Source organism: Erythrolamprus reginae, chromosome 8 (genome assembly GCF_031021105.1).
Source record: "Erythrolamprus reginae isolate rEryReg1 chromosome 8, rEryReg1.hap1, whole genome shotgun sequence".
Classification (NCBI taxonomy): Eukaryota; Metazoa; Chordata; class Lepidosauria; order Squamata; family Dipsadidae; genus Erythrolamprus; species Erythrolamprus reginae.
In genome coordinates, this window is record NC_091957.1 from 44,651,286 (window position 1) to 44,677,742 (window position 26,457).

The 26,457-nt window shown below is 42.2% G+C and overlaps 1 protein-coding gene across 1 annotated transcript; it reads left to right on the top strand.

Moving 5' to 3' along the window:
- The first annotated feature begins 4,278 nt into the window (after nt 1–4,278).
- On the top strand, nt 4,279–24,400 carry LOC139170804 (protein eva-1 homolog C-like). The gene is made up of 8 exons (XM_070758316.1): nt 4,279–4,436; nt 7,297–7,496; nt 9,625–9,748; nt 11,551–11,703; nt 14,685–14,828; nt 16,199–16,273; nt 21,349–21,441; nt 23,772–24,400. The coding sequence occupies exons 1-8, from the start codon at nt 4,337–4,339 to the stop codon at nt 24,152–24,154; spliced, it is 1,272 nt and encodes a 423-aa protein (XP_070614417.1). The 5' UTR covers nt 4,279–4,336; the 3' UTR covers nt 24,155–24,400.
- Nucleotides 24,401–26,457: the final 2,057 nt, after the last annotated feature.

Genomic DNA, 26,457 nt, shown 5'->3' on the forward strand with positions numbered 1-26,457 from the left:
CACAGCTCCTTTTTGCCTCTAGGCCCAACCCAGGACCACTACAAGGCAGTTAATATATTTATAGCCGACAACTATATTCTGTATGTGTTAAAATGTTTTCAGCTGGAATTTTTAAAATTAAGGGAGACTAGGATGGTCCCATTTCGGCCTTATTAGGCCTCATCAGCTAGCCACACCCCTTTCTTTTACTGGGATTCGATCTGGTGAACTCTGCATTGTAAAGCAGAGAACTAGCAGTTAGAGCTATTCGATCTGAATCCTTCCAGCTCTGTACCAGGGAGGGGCTATATGTTTTTCTTAAGTCGGATCACCCTGGTATATTTAAGGAACGTCACAGCTCCTTTTTGCCTCTAGGCCCAACCCAGGACCACTACAAGGCAGTTAATATATTTATAGCCGACAACTATATTCTGTATGTGTTAAAATGTTTTCAGCTGGAATTTTTAAAATTAAGGGAGACTAGGATGGTCCCATTTCGGCCTTATTAGGCCTCATCAGCTAGCCACACCCCTTTCTTTTACTGGGATTCGATCTGGTGAACTCTGCATTGTAAAGCAGAGAACTAGCAGTTAGAGCTATTCGATCTGAATCCTTCCAGCTCTGTACCAGGGAGGGGCTATATGTTTTTCTTAAGTCGGATCACCCTGGTATATTTAAGGAACGTCACAGCTCCTTTTTGCCTCTAGGCCCAACCCAGGACCACTACAAGGCAGTTAATATATTTATAGCCGACAACTATATTCTGTATGTGTTAAAATGTTTTCAGCTGGAATTTTTAAAATTAAGGGAGACTAGGATGGTCCCATTTCGGCCTTATTAGGCCTCATCAGCTAGCCACACCCCTTTCTTTTACTGGGATTCGATCTGGTGAACTCTGCATTGTAAAGCAGAGAACTAGCAGTTAGAGCTATTCGATCTGAATCCTTCCAGCTCTGTACCAGGGAGGGGCTATATGTTTTTCTTAAGTCGGATCACCCTGGTATATTTAAGGAACGTCACAGCTCCTTTTTGCCTCTAGGCCCAACCCAGGACCACTACAAGGCAGTTAATATATTTATAGCCGACAACTATATTCTGTATGTGTTAAAATGTTTTCAGCTGGAATTTTTAAAATTAAGGGAGACTAGGATGGTCCCATTTCGGCCTTATTAGGCCTCATCAGCTAGCCACACCCCTTTCTTTTACTGGGATTCGATCTGGTGAACTATACCAGGGTGATCCGACTTAAGAAAAACATATAGCCCCTCCCTGGTACAGAGCTGGAAGGATTCAGATCGAATAGCTCTAACTGCTAGTTCTCTGCTTTACAATGCAGAGTTCACCAGATCGAATCCCAGTAAAAGAAAGGGGTGTGGCTAGCTGATGAGGCCTAATAAGGCCGAAATGGGACCATCCTAGTCTCCCTTAATTTTAAAAATTCCAGCTGAAAACATTTTAACACATACAGAATATAGTTGTCGGCTATAAATATATTAACTGCCTTGTAGTGGTCCTGGGTTGGGCCTAGAGGCAAAAAGGAGCTGTGACGTTCCTTAAATATACCAGGGTGATCCGACTTAAGAAAAACATATAGCCCCTCCCTGGTACAGAGCTGGAAGGATTCAGATCGAATAGCTCTAACTGCTAGTTCTCTGCTTTACAATGCAGAGTTCACCAGATCGAATCCCAGTAAAAGAAAGGGGTGTGGCTAGCTGATGAGGCCTAATAAGGCCGAAATGGGACCATCCTAGTCTCCCTTAATTTTAAAAATTCCAGCTGAAAACATTTTAACACATACAGAATATAGTTGTCGGCTATAAATATATTAACTGCCTTGTAGTGGTCCTGGGTTGGGCCTAGAGGCAAAAAGGAGCTGTGACGTTCCTTAAATATACCAGGGTGATCCGACTTAAGAAAAACATATATATATATATATATATATAAATTTTACATGTTCATATTGTAATTAGCAAGGATTTTTTCTTTTTTCTAACCAGTGGTAGAGTAAATTCCAACAATCATAAAATTAATTCTTTCCGTGACCAGTTTCTTAAGTAGAAAAGTTTGTAAGAAGAAGCAATTTTTCATGTAGGAATCAATGTAAAAGCAAATAATGTGTGCGATTGGGGAAACCAGAGGGAGGGTGGAGGCCCTGTTTCCTCCCAGGTGATTCCTAGAGAGGCCCATGGAGGCTTCTCCCTGCCTTTTCTGGCCCTGTTTCCTCCCAGGAGATTCTTAGAGAGACGCCATAGAGGCTTCTCCCTGCCTTTTCCGGTTACAGTTTCGATGGCTTGGGTTTGTAAGTGGAAAATGGTTCTTGAGAAGAGGCAAAAAAATCTTGAACACCAGTTCTTATCTAGAAAAGTTCTTAAGTAGAGGCATTCTTAGGTAGAGGTACCACTGTATATTTGCTTCTGAAAACGTCACCTTTTTAAAATGCATATTTACTGCTGAAAACTTCAAACTTTTAAAAGAGCATTTGCTGCTGAAAACTTCACCTTTTTAAAAGCCATCGCAAGCCAGAAGCACCAGTTAGCCGAAGCATCTAGAAAAATGCCCCTTTTAACATGGGCATTAGTTCCCTTCCACCTTTGCACATTATTAAAGAACATGTGGGTTTTGCTCTAGTGGAGTTCTTCTGCTTTAAACCATTCCCCCCTTTTTTGGCAGAAATCTCTACGTTTTTCAAGCCAATGTCTTGGAGGCTCATGGCACAACACAGTCATTTAAATAACAATGTAAACATAGAATTAATGATCGCTCTACTAGAGGCATTTCTGGTTTTCAGATGTTGCTGAATTTTTCAAAAAACGTTTGGCTCTTTCGGCAGGATGAGCAATGGTGAGGGACCTTGGGAATTCTATCTCAGCAACATCTGGAAGGCCACGACATTCTTTTCTCTGCTCAGTTAGAAACAGAAAAATGCCACCATCGGGGAAATAGAAACAGTTTAACTAAAGAAAACCCAAAGCACGGTGCTACCATAATGCGAATGGAAATAATCTAATTAATTGGCTAAATGTTGCTGCTGAAAAGAAGGGTAAACAGTTAATTAAAATAACAGTTGCTGGAAGAAATTGGTTTTCTGCTAAATGAGCTTTTGCGACTAAGCAAGAATGAAATAGGATTTTGCTAGTATTTCTGGATTTCTTCATTTTATGGAAAGAGCTTTGAAATTTTAAAATCTGTCTGGGCCTCCCCCTTAAACACTCAGATTCTCGCTGTTGTAGGAAGGCCATGCCTCAACACCTATGAATAATTTTAATATAAAATCAATAGAAAGAAAGAGCTGGACAGCTTCATCTTTGGAAAAGATACCTGTCGTGGCTCCCTTGTATCGGGAGGCATTGGGCAGAGTTATCTGGGGAGTCCTTGACTTTCATTTATTTATTTATTAGAGTTGAAAGGGACCTTGCAGGCCGTCAAGTCCAAACCCTCACTTAAGCAGGAAATCCTACAGCACCCCAGCCAAATGACAGTCCAATCTCCTCTTGAAAATGTCCAAAACTTATTCTGTTTCCCTCAAAATAAGACATCCCCTGATAATAAGCCCAATCAGGCTTTTGAGTGCATGGCAATAAGGCCAAGCGCTTATTTCAGGGTCCAAAAAAATATAAAATAAGGGCTTGTTTGGGGGGAGGGAAGGAAGGAAGGGGGAAGAGGGAAGAAAAGAAGGAAGGAAGGAAGGAAGGAAGGAAAGAAGGAAAGAAGGAAAGAAGGAAAGAAGGAAAGAAGGAAAGAAGGAAAGAAGGAAGGGAGGAATAAATGAAGGAAGGAAGGAAGGAAGGGGGAAGAGGGAAGGAAAGAAGGGAGGGAGGGAGGAAGGAAAGAAAGAAAGAAAGAAAGAAGGAAGGAATAAATGAAGGAAGGAAGGGGGAAGAGGGAAGGAAAGAAGGAAGGAAGGAAGGGAGGGAGGGAGGGGAAGGAAGGAAGGAAGGAAGGGGGAAGAGGTAAGGAAAGAAGGAAGGAAGGAAGGGGGAAGAGGGAAGGAAAGAAGGAAGGGAGGGAGGGAGGAAGGGGAAGGAAGGGGGAAGAGGGAAGGAAAGAAGTAAGTAAGTAGATGGATAGGTGTATATATCAGTTTAACGGCAAGCATTATTTTGGTTTTTAATTTTGCAGCCTGCTGATGTCTAAAGCCTACACAGATTTACAGGATCTGTTTTAGTTAGCTAGCCAAACACACACACACACATATACCAACATACACACCACACACACACATTCTGCCAGCCACGTACAGAACCAGCTCATTGTTAATGGACAATAGGAGTGTTTAATTCCAGCAGCAGAAGGAGATGAGAGAGACCAACACATTAGACTGCAGCCTGGGCCAAACCAAGGCTGGCTATGCAATGCAATGTCTGGATCTTGGCTGATGGGTTGGCTTTGGCTGGTTGCAACTGTGGTGAGCTTCTTCTGTTATCCAACATTCCTGGAGGCAGCTCCGGAGTTTTCAGGTAAGTTTCCGAGCCGATGTGCTAAAACTGGAAGGAAGATCCAGGGTTGAAGATTGGCCGTTGCAATTTCTCTGGCTGGTCGTATGGCTGAAGATATGAGATGACAACTTCTAAGAGTCTAAAATGTCTCTTATTCCTGCAGGGAAAACTGCAGGAGATCAAAAGAAAACAAAAGGTCCTTTTTAGAGGAATAGTGGCAATGACAAATAAAAGACCTCTCTTTCTCTCTCTCCTTCCTTCTTTCTTTTTCTCTCTTTCTCTCCCTTCCTTTCTCTTTTTTCTCTCTCTACCTCTCTCTCTCTTTCTCTCTCACTTCCTTCCTCCCTCTTTCTCTTTCTTTCTCTCCCTTCCTCTCTTTTCTCTCTCTCTCTTTCTCTCTCCCTCTCTCCCTCTCTTTCTCTCTCTCCCTCTCTTTCTCTTTCACTTCCTTCCTCCCTCTTTCTCTTTCTTTCTCTCCCTTCCTCTCTTTTATCTCTTTCTCCCTCTCCCTCTCTTTCTTTCTCTTTCACTTCCTTTCTCCCTCTTTCTCTTTCTTTCTCTCCCTTCCTCTCTTTTATCTCTTCCTCTTTCTCTCTCCCTCTCTCTCTTTCTCTCTCCCTTCCTTCCTCCCTCTTTCTCTTTCTTTCTCTCCCTTCCTCTCTTTTATCTCTTTCTCTCTCTCCCACCCTCTCTCTTTCTCTTTCACTTCCTTCCTCCCTCTTTCTCTTTCTTTCTCTCCCTTCCTCTCTTTTCTCTCTCTCTGTTTCTCTCTCTCCCTCTCTTTATCTCTCTCTCTTTCTTTTCCCCTTCCTTCCTCCCTCTTTCTCTTTCTTTCTCTCCCTTCCTCTCTTTTATCTCTCTCTCTTTCTCTCTCTCCCTCCCTCTCTCTCTTTCTCTCTCCCTCTCTCTCTATTCCCATTCCCCACTAACCTGTCAGAAGCAAGGAAGAGATGAGAAGCAAAATATTTTCAAAAGAAAAGATACACACATACACAAGAAAGTCCAGTTGCCTCTTGAAAAGCATCTTTGGGATAACTCTCTCTCTCTGTGTGTGTTTCTTTTTTTGAACGGTGACTGAAATCTTTAAAAAAAAATTAATTGCACCCAAAATTTCTGAAGGTAAGCCATTCCACGAATTGTTCTCCCTGTCAGGAAGTTTCTAAGTTCTCGATTGCTCCTCTCCTTAATTAGTTTTCATCCCATTTTGTTGCTCTGTCTTCAGATACTTTTGGTTCTCCCTTGACTTGAATTCATACTAGAATACTGACAGAAATACAGTATTTATGTCCTATTTTACAGCCACTAGCCCACCCTACTTGCGTTGCTTCTATTTGTTTATCTTTCTATGTGTTATGTTGTCAGATCTAAGGCGCTTCGCTATAAATTGGAAATAATATTTGTAGGGCTTGAACCGTGCTCACAACTAAGGCTGTGATATTAAAACAGTGAGGAAAAAAAATAAATTAAATTTAAAAAGGCAGCAGCTTAGCAAATAACTTTCCTGCAATTAAAAATGCCAAGCTATGTGAGGGTCTGTCAAGCAGGAAGTGATAGCTTCATCACAAATGTTCAATACTGTCCATCTGCTTTTGGCTTCTGTTTTTTTAATTCAGTGATTTAATTGCCAGTCCTGCCATATTTAATAGTAAACATGTTGCTGGGACAAACTAGAATCCTAATGAAACACCACATAACGTTGGCTATTTCTGTAGAGTGGATTGAAAGTGGCTTGTGTGACTGAAGCCTTCAGAACCTTCTAGAATTGAGAAAGATTGGTGAATGCTGAGGAGAAAGATGGGAATGCTGAGGAGTGTTTGACTAGACCAGTGATGGCAAACCTTTTTTGGTTTGTGTGCCAAAAGGGTGTGTGTGAGTGTGTTATTAACGGTTTAATTGATTTTATATTGTGTTAGTTTTTATTGTTGTGAGCTGCCCAGAGTTCTCTGGGATTGGGTGGCATATAAGTTAAGATAGATAGATAGATAGATAGATAGATAGATAGATAGATAGATAGATAGATAGATAGATAGATAGATGATAGAATAATAATAATAATAATAATAATAATAATAATTATTATTATTATTATTATTATTATTATTATTATTATTATTTATTAGATTTGTATGCCCCCCTCTCCATGGACTCAGAGCGGCTCACAACAAAATATAGATAGATAGATGATAGATAGATAGATAGATAGATAATTGATAGATAGATAGATAGATAGATAGATAGATAGATGATAGATGATAGATGAATAATGATAGAGATAGATAGATAGATAGATAGATAGATAGATAAAGAGATAAATAAACAAACAAACCCCTGAATCCATTTCAATCTTTCATTTCTCTTCAATTCATCAAAACGTACAAGTAATTCAGACCAACAGATTTTCTTTCTTTCTTTTAAAAAAAAATATTTTTATTTAATATATACACATTTAAAAAAGACATTCAATCGTTGCATAATTACATTGGATCATTATTCTGTCTACATTCAAGAACATACAAAAAAGAGGAAAACACACAAACAAAAAAACCCAAGGCATAATAAAAACAACTATACATATTTGTTTGTTTGTTTGCTTGTTTGTGTGTGTTTATTTATTTATTTGTTTGTTTGTTTGTTTGATATAATAGATATAACCCCCTCCCCTCTGGCTATCTCTTTGACAGCTTCATCTTCCTTTTAAATTATTCTACAGTGCACAATACCAAAGATTTATTATTTATTTATTTATTTATTGGATTTATATGGCCATCCCTCTCCGAGGACCTATTATATTCGGTCTTATGTGTAACCTTTTTTCAAATTGAATTGCCAAACCAATGGATTTTCATACTCTCTGGTGTCTCTGACTTTCTTCTTTCACAAGGTTATTTGAGGAAGGTTCTGAAGAACCACACTCTCCATGCCTGTGATGGAGAGCAACTAACCATACTCTGCCCCCACAAGACCTCCATTACCATACTGTCTGCTTTCTATGGGCGAAGGGTGCCCAGCCCAAACCTCTGTCCAGCCTCAGGAGAACTCTCTTTGGAGGACATTGATTGCTCATCTGCAACAGCCCATCAGGTAAGACGTTGTAACAAGGAAGAAGATTATTTTTTTCAATGAACCCAATGGAGCACAATGTTTCCATTGCTAAGCAAGACAACTGTGGACTGATTGGTGCCCATTCATCACCTCGAGGTTTGACTACTGCAATGCTCTCTACATGGGGCTACCTTTGAAGAGTGTTCGGAAACTTCAGATCGTGCAGAATGCGGCCGTGAGAGCTATTGTGGGACTTCCTAGATTTGATCACATTTTGTCAACACTCTGCGGCCTGCATTGGTTGCCGATCAGTTTCCGGTCACAATTCAAAGTGTTGGTAATGACCTATACAGCCCTATATGGCATCGGATCAGAATACCTTTAGAACCTCCTTCTGCTGCATGAATCCCAGCAACCGATAAGGTCCCACAGAGTTGGCCTTCTCCGGGTCCCGTTGACTAAGCAGTATCGTCTGGCGGGCCTCAGGGGAAGAGCCTTCTCTGTGGTGGCCCCAGCCCTCTGGAATCAACTTCCCCCAGAGATTAGAACGGCCCCCACCCTCCTTGCCTTTCGCAAGTTACTCAAGATCCACCTTTGTCGCCAAGCATGGGGTAACTGAGATACCTCTGAACACATATAGCTTTTATGAATGGTATGATTGTATTGTATTGTATGGTTCTTAATGGGGTTTTTAAATGTCCACGGAGAGGGGCGGCATACAAATCCAATCAATCAACCAACCAACCAACCAACCAACCAACCAACCAACCAACCAACCAACCAACAAATAAATAAATAAATAAATGTTTGTGCATTCCCTTGGGAGATTTTGCTTCCTGTGCATGCGCAGAAGTAAAAACATTTTAAAAAAGCGTATGTGCAGGTCATCAGGATCTGTGCATGCTGTAGTGGCGAAAATGGGAATCCATCCCCATAGACATCCCTTTTTTGGCTACCTATCTCTAAGTGTGACAGCTTAGGGGTTTGACAAGCTGCATGTTCCCGGCTTTGATTGTTATGCTGTGTGAGACAAGGAGAGGAATCCCCAGTGAGGAGCTTTGGGGAAAAGAAGGATCGCCACCTGGTGGCCTAAGCCCAGCAGTGCACTTAGCAGCTGCTCCAAGGCTTGGCCGGTGTTGAGATTTCGAAACATTTAAATATGTTAAAGGGTTAAATAAGATTCGGGAGGGAAGTGTTTTTAATAGGAAAGTGAACACAAGAACAAGGGGGCACAATCGGAGATGAGCTGGGGGAAAAATCAGAAGCAATGTGAGAAAACATAATTTGACTGAAAGAGTAGTAGATGCTTGGAACAAACTTCCAGCAGACGTGGTTGGTAAATCCACAGTAATTGAATTTAAACATGCCTAGGATAAACATAGATCCAACCTAAGATAAATGACAGGAAATAGTATAAGGGCAGACTAGATGGACCATGAGGTCTTTTTCTGCCGTCAATCTTTCTATGATAGATAGATAGATAGATAGATAGATAGATAGATAGATAGATAGATAGATAGATAGATAGATAGATAGATGATATATATATAGATATATGATGATAAATAGATAGATAGATGACATATATATAGATATATGATGATAGATAGATAGATAGATAGATAGATAGATAGATAGATAGATAGATAGATAGATAGATAGATAGATAGATATAGGCAGATAGGCAGATAGGCAGATAGGCAGATAGGCAGATAGGCAGGCAGGCAGACAGATAGTGGGGCTGTATTTTTCCTGCCAGCTGAGCTGTCACTGGACAGCCAATAGGAAAATAGCTCTTAGTTGCTAGGTAGATTTTGAGCGCGGGAGATGCAGCATGTTGGGCCCATTTTTCACCATCCACAGGCTCCAGAGGCTTTCCTAAAACCTGGGGATGGCAAAAAATGGTCCAACGGGCCTACCAGAAGTCTGGAGGATCCAATGAGGCCTGTGCGCATGTATGGAGGGGGAGGGCAGCACGGGGTGGGGTTGGGGGTTGTATACATGCAGAGGGGGAGGGCATTGCATTATGGGCATGGGCATACACGCCCTTCGGGCACCGGAGTACCGGGGCACCGGAGCCATCCCTGACCTACGCCCCTTCTAAGGACCAGTTATGCTCTTTCTAAATTAGATACGGTTCTGCTTAACACTTGACTTTTTCCACCAGAAAATGATGGACGAGTGCCAGGACCACCGATGGTGCCATTTCCTTGTCCACAGTAGAGTGTTTGGGCCCGATCCATGCCCTGGAACACACAAATACTTGGTGGTGTCCTACAAATGCAGACCTGGTGAGTGATTTTCGGCAAAGCATTAGTGTGGAAAAGGAGAAGATATGAAGTTCTACCTTACGGTCTTCCGGAGAGTTGCAATAGGTCATCCAAAGCTACTAAAACATCATTGATAGAGATTGAAGGCTTCAATCTATCTGGAGGGCTTTGGGAAGAGCATCAGTGAAAGCTAGTGTTGTAGATAAGAGGCTTCTCAGAGGAAAGTTGAAAAACTTTAGGATTCTTCAGAGATTCCCCAAGAGACCATTGGTTCAGGGGTGGGTTCCAACTTACCTTGCTGCCAGTTTGCTCCCTCTTGCAGCTCATTTTTTGCACAATGCAAAAAAACCAGGTTTATTTATTTTATTTTATTTATTTATTTTGTCCAATACACAACAAGGGTTTTAGTGGGTATATATCTATATACACATAGTAAAATACATGATAAAGGTTATAGAGGAGATACTCATAGTAAAATATATCTAAGAAATAATAGAAAAGAAGGTATAGTAATAGAACATATCAATGAAAGAATAGAAGAAGAGATATAGGAATAGAAGAAATGTATAGGAGATATAGGAGAGCAAAGAGATATAGGAATAGAAGAAAGGTATAGGAGATATAGGAGAGCAATAGAACAGGGGACGGAAGGCACTCTAGTGCACTTGTACTCGCCCCTTACTGACCTCTTAGGAATCTGGATAGGTCAACCGTAGATAATCTAAGGGTAAAGTGTTGGGGGTTTGGGGATGACACTATGGAGTCCGGTTGCACATAACAAAGAAGTGGCCTGACTAATTTTGCTTCCCACTAGGTTAATGTAAGAGGGCCAGCTTGCTGTTGTGATTAAGGCAGGGGTGATTTCATCGACAACCGTATCAGGGTTGTGTTTGACCTTGGAGAGCTGGCGGGGGGAGGCATGGTCAGCTCAATGTCACTCATTAAGGCTCCGTTTTTGACCACGACAGATTCCTGCAGCCCTCTGACAGTGAAAATGGGGCTCAGGGAGGGCTGCGCATGGCCCTCGCAAGCTCCTTTTTTTTTGCTGGAGAAGCACCATGGGTAGTTTCCAGGGCGGGCCTGCAAGCCAGATCTAAGCACCCCACAAGCTGGATCTGGCCCCAAGACCTTCAGTTTGACACACCTGTGTTAAGGCATTAGTCTAAAAACTGGGAGACTGTGAGTTCTAGTCCTGCTTTTTGGCACAAAACCAGCTGGGTTACCTTGGGCCAGTCACTCTTTCTCAGCCCTAGCTCAGATAATGTCCAGCCACCACTGAAAAACTTTGCCAAGAGAACAGGGGCTTGTCCAAGCAGTCTCCAAGAATCAGACATGAATGAATGAATGAGAAAAGAAAGAAAGAAAGAAAAAGAGAGTCAAAGAGAAGGGAAGGAAGGAAAGAAAGAAAGAAAGAAAGAAAGAAGTTTATATGATCATTTGTTGAATTTGTCACCTATAATTAGAAGCTTTATCTGAAAAACTTATAATTAACTTATAATTAAAAAAAAACCTAGTTGATTAAAATATTGGGGCTAAATCATATTACACCGTAGTTTGACTAACTTTAGTCACTGAATTATTGTATAAAATGCAGTTGTTCAGGTTTTTTCAATACATTATCTAGCACTTGCAACCATTAATGGTTGATATCATCTCAAAATAATTCATTTTCAGATTTAGCCTGTTGTTCCGAGAGTCCAACTTGTACTGATAGTCCTTTCCTTATCTCAAATATGGCCTTAATAAAAGGAAGAAAGGTTTGAAATTATACAGAGCAAGGAGTAGGAAGAGACTGACGAGGAATAACTGTGTCTCGTTTTCAGCCAATTATCGTCTCAAGACCGTATGTGAAAATGACAAGATGAGGCTACAGTGTCGGAGCAAATCAGTCCTAGCAATTTATTCTTCGATTTATGGGCGACCTTTGCGAGGAAAGTTGGAGTGTAATTCTATGAACGGGACGGAGCCTGAAATAGGTACAGGAGAACTCTGCTAAGGCAATCCTAAACCTTTACTGCACTTGGTGAGTCTATGGGCCTTCCACGTCAGGATTTGGTGCCAGCTCGAAGGTTGCTCTGGATCTGTATTTCCATCATGGCAACTGGTTGAAGAACTTTCCCCCATTGCACCAACTCCTCTGATAACATTTTTATTATTTTATTTTATTTTATTTTATTTTATTTTATTTTATTTTATTATTTTATTTTATTTTATTTTATTTTATTTTATTTTATTTTATTTTATTTTATTTTATTTTATTTTATTTTATTTTATTTTATTTATTTTATTTTATTTTATTTTATTTTACTTTACTTTACTTTACTTTACTTTATTTTATTATTTTATTTTATTTTATTTTATTTTATTTATCATCTATCTATCTATCTATCTATCTATCTATCTATCTATCTATCTATCTATCTATCTATCTATCTATCTATTTATTTAGTCCAATATACACGAATACATAGGAAGAAAAATAGACATGTAGTAATATATATAAGGGTAAAAGTAAACTTAGAGGAGAGGACATCTGAAAGGAAGAAAATATATATGATAAGTGAGAGAAAAGAAAGACAATTGGACAGGGGACGAAAGGCACACCAGTGCACTTATGCACGCCCCTTACTGGCCTCTTAGGAACGTGGAGAGGTCAATCGTGGAGAGTCTAAGGGAGAAATGTTGGGGGTTAGGGGTTGACACAATTGAGTCCGGCAATGAGTTCCATGCTTCGATAACTCGATTGTTGAAATCATATTTTTTACAGTCAAGTTTGGAGCGGTTTGTATTAAGTTTGAATCTGTGGCGTGCTCTTGTGTTGTTGCGGTTGAAGCTGAAGTAGTCACTGACCGGTAGGACATTGCAGCATATGATCTTGTGGGCAATACTCAAATCGTGCTCAGGTCCTGAAATGGGAAGGGTAGCTGGTGGGCTTTGCTGGCTTTCCTTTAAGCCAGCGCTTCTCAGCCTGTGGGTCGCGACCACACAAGGGCTCCCCATCGCTGGCATTACAGGAATGCTCCAGTGACTGGCGCATGAACATGTGTGTGTGCATCTGGTGGGCGGGCATACATCGATATGAGAATTTGCCTTCTGTGCATGCACCAGGAGCCAAATCTCATGTGAGGACATGCACGAAACGTCGACAATTTTTGCTGATATTTTTGCTTCCGCCCATGCACGGAAGTAAAAAAATCAGCAAAAATCGCTGAACTCTTGCTTTCTCTTGCATCCTTACATGAGATTTCACCTCCGGCACATGTGCAGAAGCCGAATCTTGCGCCGATGCATGTGCCCACCCGTCGGTCATCTGGAGTTGCGCATGCAGCTCCATTTTCACAACCAGGATGGCGTATTGCCCCATACTGGCTGCAACTCACTACTAAACAATATCGTTTGGTGGGACCCAGAGGAAGAGCCTTCTCTGTGGTGGCTCCAACCCTCTGGAATCAGCTCCCTCCATAGATTAGAACTGCCCCCACCCTCCTTGCCTTTCGTAAACTCCTTAAAACCCACCTCTGTCGTCAAGCGTGGGGGAACTGAAACATCTCTCCCTGCCTATGTAGTTTTCTGTGTATGATATGACTCTATGTATGTTTTTTATATACTGGGTGTTCAGTTGAGCTCTCTGGTAGAATCCTCCCAAAAATGCACAGATACAATTTCAGACACACAAACATTTGAAAATTCAAAAAAATGTTCTTTATAATGAAAATTCCCTTAACCTAAGCCCTCTTTTGGTATAGCAAAGAGCACTCGTCTCCAAACAAACTGGTAATTTGTACAAGTCCCTTATCAGTTCTGTGATACTTAGCTTGCAGCTGTGAGGCAATTCACAGTCCTTCTTTCACAAAGTGAAACACACTTTGCCCTGGTTTAGTTTCAAAGCGGAGGAAAATCAGCACACAAAAGCTCAAAGTCAGTAAAGCAGTCAGGAAACACAATGATCAGATAATCCTCCACAATGGTCAAACCCACAGGCTGCTATTTATAGCAGCCTCACTAATTGCCACAGCCCCGCCCCACCCAACCACAGGTGGCCTCATTTTCTTTGATAATAATCTCTCAGTTGTTGCTGCCTATGCATCGCTCTCCTCATGCGTGGATGTATCATTAACTCTTGTTCTAAATCCAAGGAGGAGCTAGATAATTGATCTCCTTCTGAGCTGTCTGCCATACTCTCCTCCTCCCTGTCACTCATGTCTTCTTGGTCAGAGGAGCCTTCATCAGCAGATTCCACCGGGGGCAAAACAGGCCTACAGCATGTGGATGTCTCCCCCACATCCACAGTCCTTGGGGCAGGAGCTGGGCCAGAGCCAACCACAACATTGGGTTTTTTAGTTTTTTAGACTTTTTAAATGTATTATTGTTATTTTAGAGTCTAACTATTAGATTTCTCATTGTATATTGTTTTTATCATTGCTGTAAGCTGCCCTGAGTCTACGGAGAGGGGCGGCATACAAATCTAATAAATAAACAAACAAACAAATAAACAAATAAATAAACAAATAAACAAACAAACAAACAAACAAACAAACAATAATAATAATAATAATAATAATAATAATAATAATAATAATAATAGTTGCCCTTTCACAGGGGTTGCCTAAGACCATCAGAAAACACATATTTCTGATAGTCTTAGGAACCGAGACACCACTGCGGGCCAGTCCTTTGCTGTTTCCAGGGTGGGCCCTGTGGGCCCGATCTAAGCACCTCATGGGCCGGATTTGGCCCCCAGGCCTTGGGTTCGACACCCCTGATTTAATACATATCTGAGAGAATTCGGTGTCTCAACTCTAATGAAAGTTGTGACCACCCATTTGAGACTGACTGCGGTAGATAGTCAGTCTTGGAGACCTCTTTGGAAAGTCCCCAATGGACAAACCTCCCGACTCAGCCATTTCTGCACACCCCTACGTGGGCTGACTGTGTTGTGTATGTGTGTGATTTGTAGAGTGCATAGCTCCTGATGCCTTGAGAAGAGTCTCCCAGAGGTGCCACAAGAAGAGGAATTGTACGCTTGTTGCCAACTCGTCTACTTTTGGAGACCCTTGCTTCCCAGGGGTGAAGAAACAATTGAGGGTGTCTTACACTTGCGGTAAGCAGGACAGCAAATTAACCTGCTGATATTTGAGGTGGGAAGGACAAGCTAAGTGGTCAGTTGCTCCAGTGTCCATTCCAAATTATTGATTGATTAATTGATTGATTATTTGAATTTATAGGCCACCGTTCTCCAGTGGATTAAGGGCGGTGTACAAAAATAAAACAAAAATGCACTATAAAACCCCAAAATATTAAAAGGCATTCATTGATCAATCATTCATTCCACTAACATATTAGAATAGAATAGAATAGAATTTTTATTGGCCAAGTGTGATTGGACACACAAGGAATTTGTCTTGGTGCATATGCTCTCAGCGTACATAAAATAAAATACTGTATACATTTGTCAAGAATCATATGGTACAACACTTAATGATTGTCATAGGGGTCAAATAAGCAATGAAGAAGCAGTATTAATAAAAATCTTAGGATATAAGCAACAAGTTACAGTCATATAGTCAACATGGGAGGAAATGGGTGAAAGGAATGATGAGAAAAACTAGTAGAATAGAAGTGCAGATTTAGTAGAAAGTCTGACAGTGTTGAGGGAATTATTTGTTTAGTAGAGTGATGGCGTTCGGGAAAAAACTGTTCTTGTGTCTAGTTGTCTTGGTGTGCAGTGCTCTGTAGCGACGTTTTGAGGGTAGGAGTTGAAACTATTTGTGTCCAGGATGTGAGGGGTCAGTAAATATTTTTTCCCGCCCTCTTTTTGACTCGTGCAGTATACAGGTCCTCAATGGAAGGCAGGTTGGCAGCAATTGTTTTTTCTGCAGTTCTGATTCTCCTCTGAAGTCTGTGTCGGTCCTGTTGGGTTGCAGCACCAAACCAGACAGTTATAGAGGTGCAGATGACAGACTATTGGTTGGAGCAGGGTGTTATCAATCAACAGCCCCAAGTCTGCCGACAAAAAATGTGTTTTTAAAGTTTTTCAAAAGGCCAGGAGGGTGGGAGCAGCTCGAATCTCCGAGGGGAGTTGGTTCCAGAGGGCCAGGGCCACCACAGAGAAGACCCTTCCCCATGGTCCCACCACCCAGCACTGTGTGGGGACTTCTGAGAGGGGAGGGTTGAGGAGATCAAGCCAGGAGTGGGATTTGGGGGTTCTTGGAACTGCACAGAATCCCAGCTAGAGATTCTCCTGAACCCGATAGCCCCTAGCAGCTCATCCACGGTCCTAACATTTACACCATTATGAACCATAATCTTCCTCAAGTATTCAGTGACACCCAACCGTTTCTTAGTGCTACAACTGATGTCCTCATGTTAGCAATTCTATTTTATCATGTACATTAAGATTGCCTATAGAAATGATTATACAAACTTTTGTTTGCTTTTTCCCCATCGCCTGCACTCCTGTGTGTCTTTCAGTGCCAAGACAATTGCTAGAAGAAGTGACACGGGAATCCCAAGAAGATCCCTTCTCAATCTCGGATTACACCCACGGTAATTATGCCGCCTTGATTTTAATCTTACGGTACGTCTCTGCAATGGAGAAGTACGTGGGAATTGCTTCAACCCTGCAACTTTCTCCTACCTAGGTGCAAGAAGATGGATAGATCAGTGTATCCCAACCTTGGCAACTTGAAGATATTTGGACTTCAACTCCCAGAATTCCCCAGCCAGCAAATGCTGGCTGGGGAATTTTGGGAGTTGAAGTCCAAATATCTTCAAGTTGCCAAGGTTGGGAAACACTGGGATAGATAGAGCAACTAAGATGATTAGGGGACTGGAGGCTAAAACATATGAAGAGCTGTTGCAGGAAAAGGGTATGTTTTGTTTAATGAAAAGAAGGACCAGGGGAGACATGATGGCAGTGTTGTTGTAGTTGTTGTTGTTGTTGTTGTTGTTGTTATTATTATTATTATTATTATTATTATTATGTCAGTACAACACAGCAAACGAGATCACTATGCTGGGTTTCGTATTTCATCACCAGTCGGGCGCTTCCCAAGCACCTAGGACTGCGTGATGATGATGATGATGATGATGATGATGGTGATTATTATTATTATTATTATTATTATTATTATTATTATTATTATTATTATTATTATTATTATTATTAAGATTTGTATGCCGCCCCTCTCCGTAGACTCGGGGCGGCTTACAGCAATGATAAAAAAACAATATATAATGACAAATCTAATAGTTAGAATCTAAAATAACAATAATACATTTAAAAAGTCTAAAAAACAAGAAACCCCAATATATAAACACATACATACAGTCATATCACACACAAAAACTACATAGGCAGGGGGAGATGTTTCAGTTCCCCCACGCTTGACGGCAGAGGTGGGTTTTAAGGAGTTTACGAAAGGCAAGGAGGGTGGGGGCAGTTCTAATCCCTGGAGGGAGCTGATTCCAGAGGGTCGGAGCCGCCACAGAGAAGGCTCTTCCCCTGGGTCCCGTCAAACGACATTGTTGACGGGACCTGGAGGAGACCAACTCTGTGGTACCTAACCGATCGCTTGGATTCGTGCTACAGAAGGCGGTCTCATAGATACCCTGGTCCGGTGCCATGAAGGGCTTTATAGGCTTTAGAGGTGATGACCAACACTTTGAATTGTGACCGGAAACTGATCGGCCACCAATGCAGACTGCGGAGTGTTGGAGTAACATGGGCATATTTAGGGAAGCCCATGATTGCTCTCGCAGCTGCATTCTGCACGATATGAAGTGTTCCAATATCTCAGGGGTTGCCACAAAGAAGAGGGAGTCAAACTATTCTCCAAAGCACCTGAGGGCAGGACCAGAAGCAATGGGTGGAAACTGAACAAAGAGAGAAGGAACCTAGAAATAAGCAGACATTTCCTGACAGTTAGAACAATTAATCCGTGGAACAACTTGCCTCCAGAAGTTGTGAATGCTCCAACACTGGAAGTTTTTAAGAAGATATTTGTCTGAAGTGATGTAGGGTTTCCTGCATAAGCAGGGGGTTGGACTAGAAGACCTCCAAGGTCCCTTCCAACTCTGTTGTTGTTGTTGTTGTTGTTGTTACTATTTGTGGTGAGTGGTCCACGACCGGGTTAGTTAGTGACAGATTCTGAGGAGGATGAACCAGGTCCGTCTTGGAGATTTTGCATTATCGCTTTCCTGCCATGCCCACCAGGCCATTAACCATTGGATTTGTACTAATCTAATAAATAATAATAATAAAAATATGCTGGGGCAATATGCTGGCTCTGTTCAAAAGTGCTATTGCTAACATTTTGTAAGCCACCATGAGTCTAAGGAGAAGGGCGGCATTAAAATCGAATAAATAAATAAATAAATAAAATAAAATAAACAATAATTCCCCAGAACCAGCAGTAAAATTTTTTGAAATTCACCACTGGACTCTGAAGTATCTTCATCCTTGTTGTGGTTGGCTCTGGCCCAGCTCCTGCCCCAGGGAATGGGGAGGTGGATGCAGTGGAAAATTCAACATGTCACAGGCCTGTGTTATTGCCGACAGAATCAGATCAGAGTTTAGTTTCCTCGGACGAAGAAGAAGGTGGGAGTGACTTGGCAGAGGAGGGCTTGGCACACAGCCAAGGCAGTCAATCTTCCTTATCTTCTATAGCTTCAGATGGTGACATGTTGGACCCACACAAGTGCAGAATTATGCGTAGAAGAGACCAAGTAAGAACATATTACAGGAAATAAGGGAGGCCACCTGTGTTTGGGTGGGGCTCCAGTAATTAGGGCTGCTGCTATAAATAGCAGCAGCCGGGTTTGGCCATTGTGGAAGAATATCTGTTGCGGTTTCGTCAGGAATCTTGTGTGCTGGACTTTGTTGCTTTTTCATGCCTTTGAAACCAAAGCAGAGCAGCGTGTGTGTGTGTCTCCCTTCGTTGGAAGAAAAAGGGGTGTGAAGTTTCTCCACAGCTGCTGGCTAAGTACTTAATGACTGCTTAAGGGAAATTGTACAGACTACCCGGTTGTTTTGGGAAGAGTGCTCTTTGCAATACAAAAAGAGTGCTTAGTTTACTTTGATTTTTGTGATAAAGAACATTGTTTTGAATTTTCAAACATGTGTGTCTGAAATTTGTATCCTTGAATTTTCGGGAGGCTCCTATCAGAGAGCCCGGCAGAACAATCCTAAGTCTGCAAGATGGAGTAGAGGCCTTCCTCAGTGGCTGTTCTGTTGGGCTCTCTGGTAGAATCCTCCCAAAAATTCACAGGTACAAATTTCAGACACACACACGTTTGAAAATTCAAACACAATGTTCTTTATAATGAAAATTCACTTAAATTAAGCCCTCTTTTGGTATAGCAAAGAGCACTAGTCTCCAAACAAACTGGTAATTAATACAAGTCCCTTATCAGTTCTGTGATACTCAGCTTGCAGCTGTGAGGCAATTCACAGTCCTTCTTCTTTCACAAAGTGAAACACACTTTGCTCTGATTTAGATTCAAAGCAGGGAAAAATCAGCACACAAAAAGTCAAAGTCAGTAACCCAGTCATGAAACACAATGATCAGATAATCCTCCACAATGACCAAACCCACAGGCTGCTCTTTATAGCAGCCTCACTAATTACCACAGCCCCACCCAACCACAGGTGGCCTCATTTTCTTTGATAATAATCTCTCAGTTGTTGTTGCCTATGCATCACTCTCCGCATGCGTGGCTGTATCATTAACTCTTGTTGTGAATCCAAGGAGGAGCTAGATAATTGATCTCCTTCTGAGCTGTCTGCCACACTCTCCTCCTCCCTGTCACTCATGTCTTCTTGGTCAGAGGAGCCTTCATCATCAGATTCCACCGGGGGCAAAACAGGCCTGCAGCATGTGGATGTCTCCCCCACACCCACAGTCCTTGGGGCAGGAGCTGGGCCAGAGCTAACCACAACAAGTGGCAACAGGAAGCACCTAAGAAACACAAGCAACACATTGTGTTCTCCCTCAATGAAATCCATTCTCCAGCTTTTGAATGCAGTATTTCTTTCACCTCAGTTGGGCTGGGCACCTCTGCCCTGAAGGGAACCCAATTCATTCGCTCTTTTCTGATTTCCCCACGGCCCGAGATTTCAGTTGGGCTCCCCAAGGAAAAACTGCACTCCCCATAAGAGCCCTGTTGTATTTCCATACATGATAAGCCTGTAGCAGCCTGTAGGACTGACATAATTCCCTTCTATTACAACATAATCCTTTCCTGGGAGCTTGCTACTAGAAACACTAAGGCATGTTGCCAAATAATAGCAAAGATAATTTCCTGCTGGCTTCGGGTGAGAAATGAAATGATCATGAATTCCCACCACATAATAAGCTTGGTTAAAGGGCTGTTTGGCGCTTTTGTTGTTGATAGCATAGCATGTTGCGCATAGCAGACTATTAGGTTCAGCGCCATGTGGCAAGCCCTAAATGCATTAATCTGGTAACCACATTGTGACAACGGGGCTGTTATAACCGTGAACAGACTTAGCGGAGTGTCTTGCCTGAGGTCGCCTGCAGTCAGTCTCTGGAAATACAGTGGTACCTCTGCTTACGAACTTAATTCATTCCGTTGCCAGGTTCTTAAGTAGAAAAGTTTGTAAGGAGAAGCAATTTTTCCCATAGGAATCAATGTAAAAGCAAATAATGCATGCGGTTGGGGAAACCACAGGGAGGGTGGAGGCCCTGTTTCCTCCCAGGAGATTCCTAGAGAAGCCCCACAGAGGCTTCTCTCCACCTTTTCCAGTCCTGTTTCCTTCCAGGAGATTCCTACAGAGGCCTCACGGAGGCTTCTCCCCGCCTTTTCTGGCTCTGTTTCCTCCCAGGAGATTCCTAGAAGGGCCCCATGGAGGCTTCTTCCTGCCTTTTCCAGTTACAGTTTCAGAGGCTCAGGTTTGTAAGTGGAAAATGGTTCTTGAGAAGAGGCAAAAAAAAAAATCTTGAACACCAGGTTGTTATCTAAAAAAGTCCGTAAGTAGAGGCGTTTGTAGGTAGAGGTACCAGTGTAGTCGTAAATATCTCTTCCATTTTTGCACAGTTTAGAACAGGGGTGTCAAAGTCAAGGCCTGGAGGCTGGATCCGGCCCACGGGGTGCTTAGATCTGGCCTACGGAACCACCAGTAATGGGTTGCAGTGGTATCACTGGGATTGGGGCTCCGATAGTGTAAATGGAGATGCACACACATCTCTGCACTCCCAATGCATGCATGCGCATTGACACATGAGATTTGGCTTCTCAAATCTCTTGCATGTGAGAATTCACTGATTTTAGGCATTTTTTTTTGCTTCTGCACATGCAAAAGGACTGACATGGCCAAAAATGGAGCCTCGTTGATCTGGGTGCTCCCACCCTGGCCAGACACACACATGCAGTCAAACACGGCCTTCATATGGCCTTCAATGAAATCGAGTTTGACACCCCTGGTTTAGAACATTGGGATGTTCTTCCCTATCTGGAAGGCATGGCCTTCAAAAGATTCATGAGCCAATGACTTTGTGCTTGTCCCTTAAGCGATGTAGACTAAGAACAGGAACTTTGTTCTCTTGCTATTGTAGGTATCCTTAGTAAGACCAACCATCCTGTCCCCTTATTTGCTACAGGTGGCTGGTACACCGGGCCGAGGCTGTCCAAGCGGTTCCAAGAAAATCCGATGATATTTACTAACTCTCTGGAAACAATAGCCCATATTTGGGGTATGTGTGATCCTTCTTGGCTGTACAGGAATGCATGGTGTGATTTTCCTCCTACATGAGACAGAATCTTGAACCTCCCCAGGTCATACTTCCCTTAAAGATCTCTCCATGCCTTCAAGCATGCCACAGCTTCTAATGTACTTAAAAATAGCAGGGAGCTATTCCGAGCAGAAGTGGGTTGCTCCCGGTTCAGACTGTCCTGTCTAAGCAAGGAGACCCCAGAAATTAAGTTCACACACACACCAGTTGGAAAGGTATATGATGGAAATATGTATTGAGAACAAGTGTTCATAAGTTAAAAGTCAAAGGAGCATTATCAAGAAGTGGGCAGTGGTCCACGGCTAATTACTTTTTCTGGGCCAGAGTTCGAAAGCTCATTAAAGTCACTTTGAAGGGTCTATTAACCCTTCCAAATGCACAGCATTTTGGCAGAAGTCCCAGAGAAGTAGTCTGTGTATATTTCAAGCTGTCTGGAAGCAAACAGGATCTCTACAGCACAGAGAACATACCATGTCATTGTTGAAGTGTTTTCCTTCGCACTGATTCCTTGCGAGACCTTCTCTTGTATAGTTACAAGGTTTGGCCAAATGTTCTATAGAGCTATTCACACCCAAATCTCTTTCTTCTCAAATAATCCTGCCTGGACATATTTCTGCACGTTTTTGCATCTATAGGTGGTTCTACACCATTCCCTCAGTCACAGCCTGGGGGTGCCACAGCCTCTGCTTGGCTTTCAGTCTCTAACTTCTTATCCTCTTCACACTCTGGCTCAGTTGCCAAGAATACTGGTCTAGGATACCAAAACGCATCCATCTCTCGATCTTCGAAATCCGTGATCAGCTGGACCGGCCACAACACAGACCAGTTCTATAGAACCGGTAGTGGGTAGCTGGCCACACCCTGAACCAGCTATCTCAGTGGCGACATAGGTGCCGCCATCTTGGTTTTGGCTTCTGTGCACACAGTGCAGGAGGAAGCAAACCAGCAGCAAGGTACGTTAGAACCCACCCCAATTGAAGGTATATCACATATTGAAAGTATCACATGTTAAACTGTACAGCACAGTCAAACATCAACAGTTGATCACGGGAATTGTTCCACAGTGTTTTGTATTCTGTTATAACACTTTTAATAATAATTTCATGTTGCAAAGTGTTTTATAAACGTTCCCAAATTCTAACCCCACCACAAGAATCAGGCTTCCCAGATTTTGGACGGATTCTGTAAGTGAGCCAATTAAAGTACCTTAACTGAAAAAGATTTTGCTCTACCGTATGCACCACTTTGCCTAGCTAAAGGTTACAGACACAAAAATTTTAATGGTATATAGACAGATTTTCACAATACTTTAAGATTTAACTAGCCCTGCGACGCTTTCAGTTCTCTCTCATTATTTAGAATTGAGGGCAAGATTATATCCAACCTCAAGACCAGAAAACTATTGTAACTTTTTTTTCATCTTTAGGTTTGATGAATTAGAGGATGTGATTCATATCACCTGCAAAGCCATGTTGTATGTTGATTGAACATCAGTAGAGAAGAAATAGGCTAATTGTACTTATTTTTTTCATTAAACATTAAAATAAGTTAAATTTATTATTGTCTCCTAGCCTCACCAGTTTATTTTTGGAGTTTAGGACCCCTGAGGCTACTACAAAGCCCAGTGCAGTCCTCTACCTAGACCAATGTTTCTGAACCTGGGGTTGGGACCCCTTTCACAGGGGTCACCTAAGACCATGGGAAAAGATAAATTTTCCATGGTGTTAGGAACTAAAGCTTCTATTCTGGCACCTTGGAACATATTTTTACAATCCAACCAGTCCTTGGCATACAAATCCAATTAATAACTATACACATGGTATGTACAACTATATACATGGTATGTTTGTATGTATGTTTGGTTTTTATATATTAAGGGGTTTTAATTTGCTTTTAGTATTGGATTTTATTGTATATTTTCATGATTGTTGTTAGCCGCCCCGAGTTTTTGGAGAGGGGCGGCATATAAATCCAATAAAACTTAAACTTAAACTTAAGCTTAATAAATAAACCAATCAGGCATTTACAGTGGGAGTATCCCTCTGACCTTCCCACCAATCAGCTTCAAGCTCTGTTGGGAGAATTGTCACTAGACTTATGGTTGGGGGTCACCGCAACATGAGGAACTGTATTAAGGGGTCGTGGCATTAGAAAGGTTGAGAACCACTGACCTAGACAAACATTCCAGAGAATTGTGGTGGGTTCAATAAGCAAGGGTTGAACTAGCTATGACTTGTTGAGATTTGTGAATTCAGACTAAATGCACTGAATGTCATCTTCTCTCTTTGCAGGTGTTCCGGAGAAGATGGGCTTTTATTTCCTATGTGGGGTGTCTGGAGGGCTGGTGTTTCTCCTCCTCTTCTTCGCCCCCAAAGCAACCTTCTTGCAGGACCTCAAAGGGGCCTTCAAAAAGGCAGATGTGACAGACTCCATGCAGCTGGAGACAACCAAGCTAAAGGACGACCAAGATGGAGAAAACCAGGAGGAAAGCTCTTCGGAGTCTTCTTTCAGCCACCTTACCTCCAATTACCGGAACACCAACATCTTTGGGCCGGAACTGACCGCAGCCTTAGAAGGGGCAGCTGATCAAAGAAGCCAAGAAGGCAATGAAATTTGGATCCCGAAGGAATCCAGCCCATATGCCATCCACAAAATTAAGGCAGCCACCAAATGAGAAGGATCCAACACTGGAAGTTGGGCAGAGTGAGCTGTGCTGGGGGAATACAGGTAGTCCTTCACTTAGGATCACAATTGGGACCAGGCTTTCTGACTCCAGGAAATAAAAGGAAAGCTTCAGCTATTCAGGATCCTTGAGTGGTCAGGATCGAACAGCTGGCAGTTGGCAGAATTAATCTGCAATATTGCATTCTAACCACTGTACCGTCACAGCTCTAGTGGATATAGGTAGATACAGTAGATAGCAATAGCACTTAGACTTATACACCACTTCACAGTGCTTTTACAGCCCTCTTTAAGCCATTTACAGCAGTGATTTTCAACCTTTTTTGAGCTGCGACACATTTTTTACATTTACAAAATCCTGGGGCACACCACCAACCAAAATGACACTCTAACACAGTACATATTATACATATTATCCCCCCTTGTGTGTGTGTTTGTATATACACACTCTTGAACCATTTCTAAAAACAGATGAGGGCTGTGGGGTTTTTTGCTCTCTTATTCTTTCCAAAACAGGTGAGGGCTGGGGGGTTTTCCTCTCTTATTCTTTGGGTGCTTTTTATCATATGCTTTAAATCAAGAGTCAATTCTCTCTCTCTTTTGTTTCTCTCTCTTTCCTTTCATTCTCTGCCTCAATCATTTTCTCTTTTCTTTTTTTCTCCCCTTTTTTCTCTCATTTCTCTCTCTTTCTCCCTTCCTCTCCTTCTCTCTCTCTTTCTTGCTTTCTTTCTCTCACACACTCTCTTTCTCTCTCTCTTGCTTTCTCTCTCTCACACACACTTTCTTTCTCTCTCACACACACTCTCTCGCTTTCTTTTTCTCTCTCTTGCTTTCTTTCTCTCTCGCTTTCTTTCTCTTTCTCTCTCTCTTTCTCTCTCCCCTCTCGCGGCACACCTGACCATGTGCTGCGCGGCACACTGGTTGAAAAACACTGCTTTACAGAGTCAACGTATCGCCCCCAACAATCTGGGTCCTCATTTTACCCACCTAGGAAGGATGGAAGGCTGAGTCAACTTTGAGCTTGGTGAGATAATAATAATAATTTATTAGATTTGTATGCCGCCCCTCTCCGAAGACTCGGGGTGGCTCACAACAATAAATACAATAAACAGTGGTACAAATCCAATTAATAAAAGTAGAATTAAATTAAAGTAGAATTAAAACCCCTTAATATTAAAAACAATCAATGCTACACAGTCATACCATTCTCAAGTGCTATAGTCAGAAGAGGGGGGGCATAAGTCAGTCTTTAACATCTTGCGGAAGACGGGGGGTGGGTGGGGGCAATTCGAATCTCCGGGGGGAGTTGATTCCAGATGGCCAGGGCCACCACAGAGAAGGCTCTTCCCCTAGGTCCCGCCAGACGACATTGTTTAGTCGACAAGATGTGAACTTCTAGCAGCCGGCAGTCAGCAGAAGTCGGCTGCAGTACAGCACTCTAACCACTGTGCCACCATGGCTCATATCTGTTGTATGTGCCTTTTATCCAACGCTGTTGTAAACTTTGAGTTATCGCTATACAAATAGTGGAGGACTACCTGTGCCTGAACTTCAGAGTTGTGAGGATGGAGGCCATTTTTTTTTTACACCACCAACCTTAAAAGGATTGTGGGGTTAGGTATTTGGACGATTTCCTGTAGAGTCAGGGCCTGCTCCTTTGGCCATGTTTTCTGAACATGATGCTAATCATGTAACATTATATTTTCAACATAATTTTCCCACTTACCACTCCTGGGGGAAGGATACTGCAAAATCCCCATTCCCTCCTCACTCCAGGGGAAGGATACTGCAAAATTCCCATTCCCTCCTCACTCCAGGGGAAGGATACTGCAAAATCCTCATTCCCTCCTCATTCCAGGGGAAGGATACTGCAAAATCCCCATTCCCTCTTCACTCCAGGAGAAGGATACTGCAAAATCCCCATTCCCTCCTCACTCCAGGGGAAGGATAATCCAAAATCCCCATTCCCTCCCCATTCTGGGGCCAGCCACAGGTGGTACTTGTCAGTTCTCTGAACTACTCGAAATTTCCATCACCAGTTTTCCAGAACCTATTAGAACCTGTTGCATTTCACCTCTGGTTCCACCACATATTTGGGTAGACAAAGTGGTTGCCCTGATTTAAAAAAAGTACTTAAAGCCTGAAATTATTCTGCTACCACCCATCAGGACACAAAAATTGGGGAAAGTCTAGGCTGTTCCTTTCAATTTCCCCTGCTTATTTTATGTACTGAACAGTGGATCACTGCCTCAAACATTCTCCTGAGAGTCACATGGATAGCTGAGTTGACCGTAC

Bases quoted from the DNA above. Each gene is read 5' to 3' on its own strand.
- LOC139170804 (XM_070758316.1), top strand. From the start codon at position 4,337: ATGTCTGGATCTTGGCTGATGGGTTGGCTTTGGCTGGTTGCAACTGTG. The intron at 7,497-9,624 runs GTAAGACGTTGT...TTTTTCCACCAG, and splicing joins CATCTGCAACAGCCCATCAG to AAAATGATGGACGAGTGCCA. The intron at 16,274-21,348 runs GTAATTATGCCG...TATTTGCTACAG, and splicing joins AATCTCGGATTACACCCACG to GTGGCTGGTACACCGGGCCG.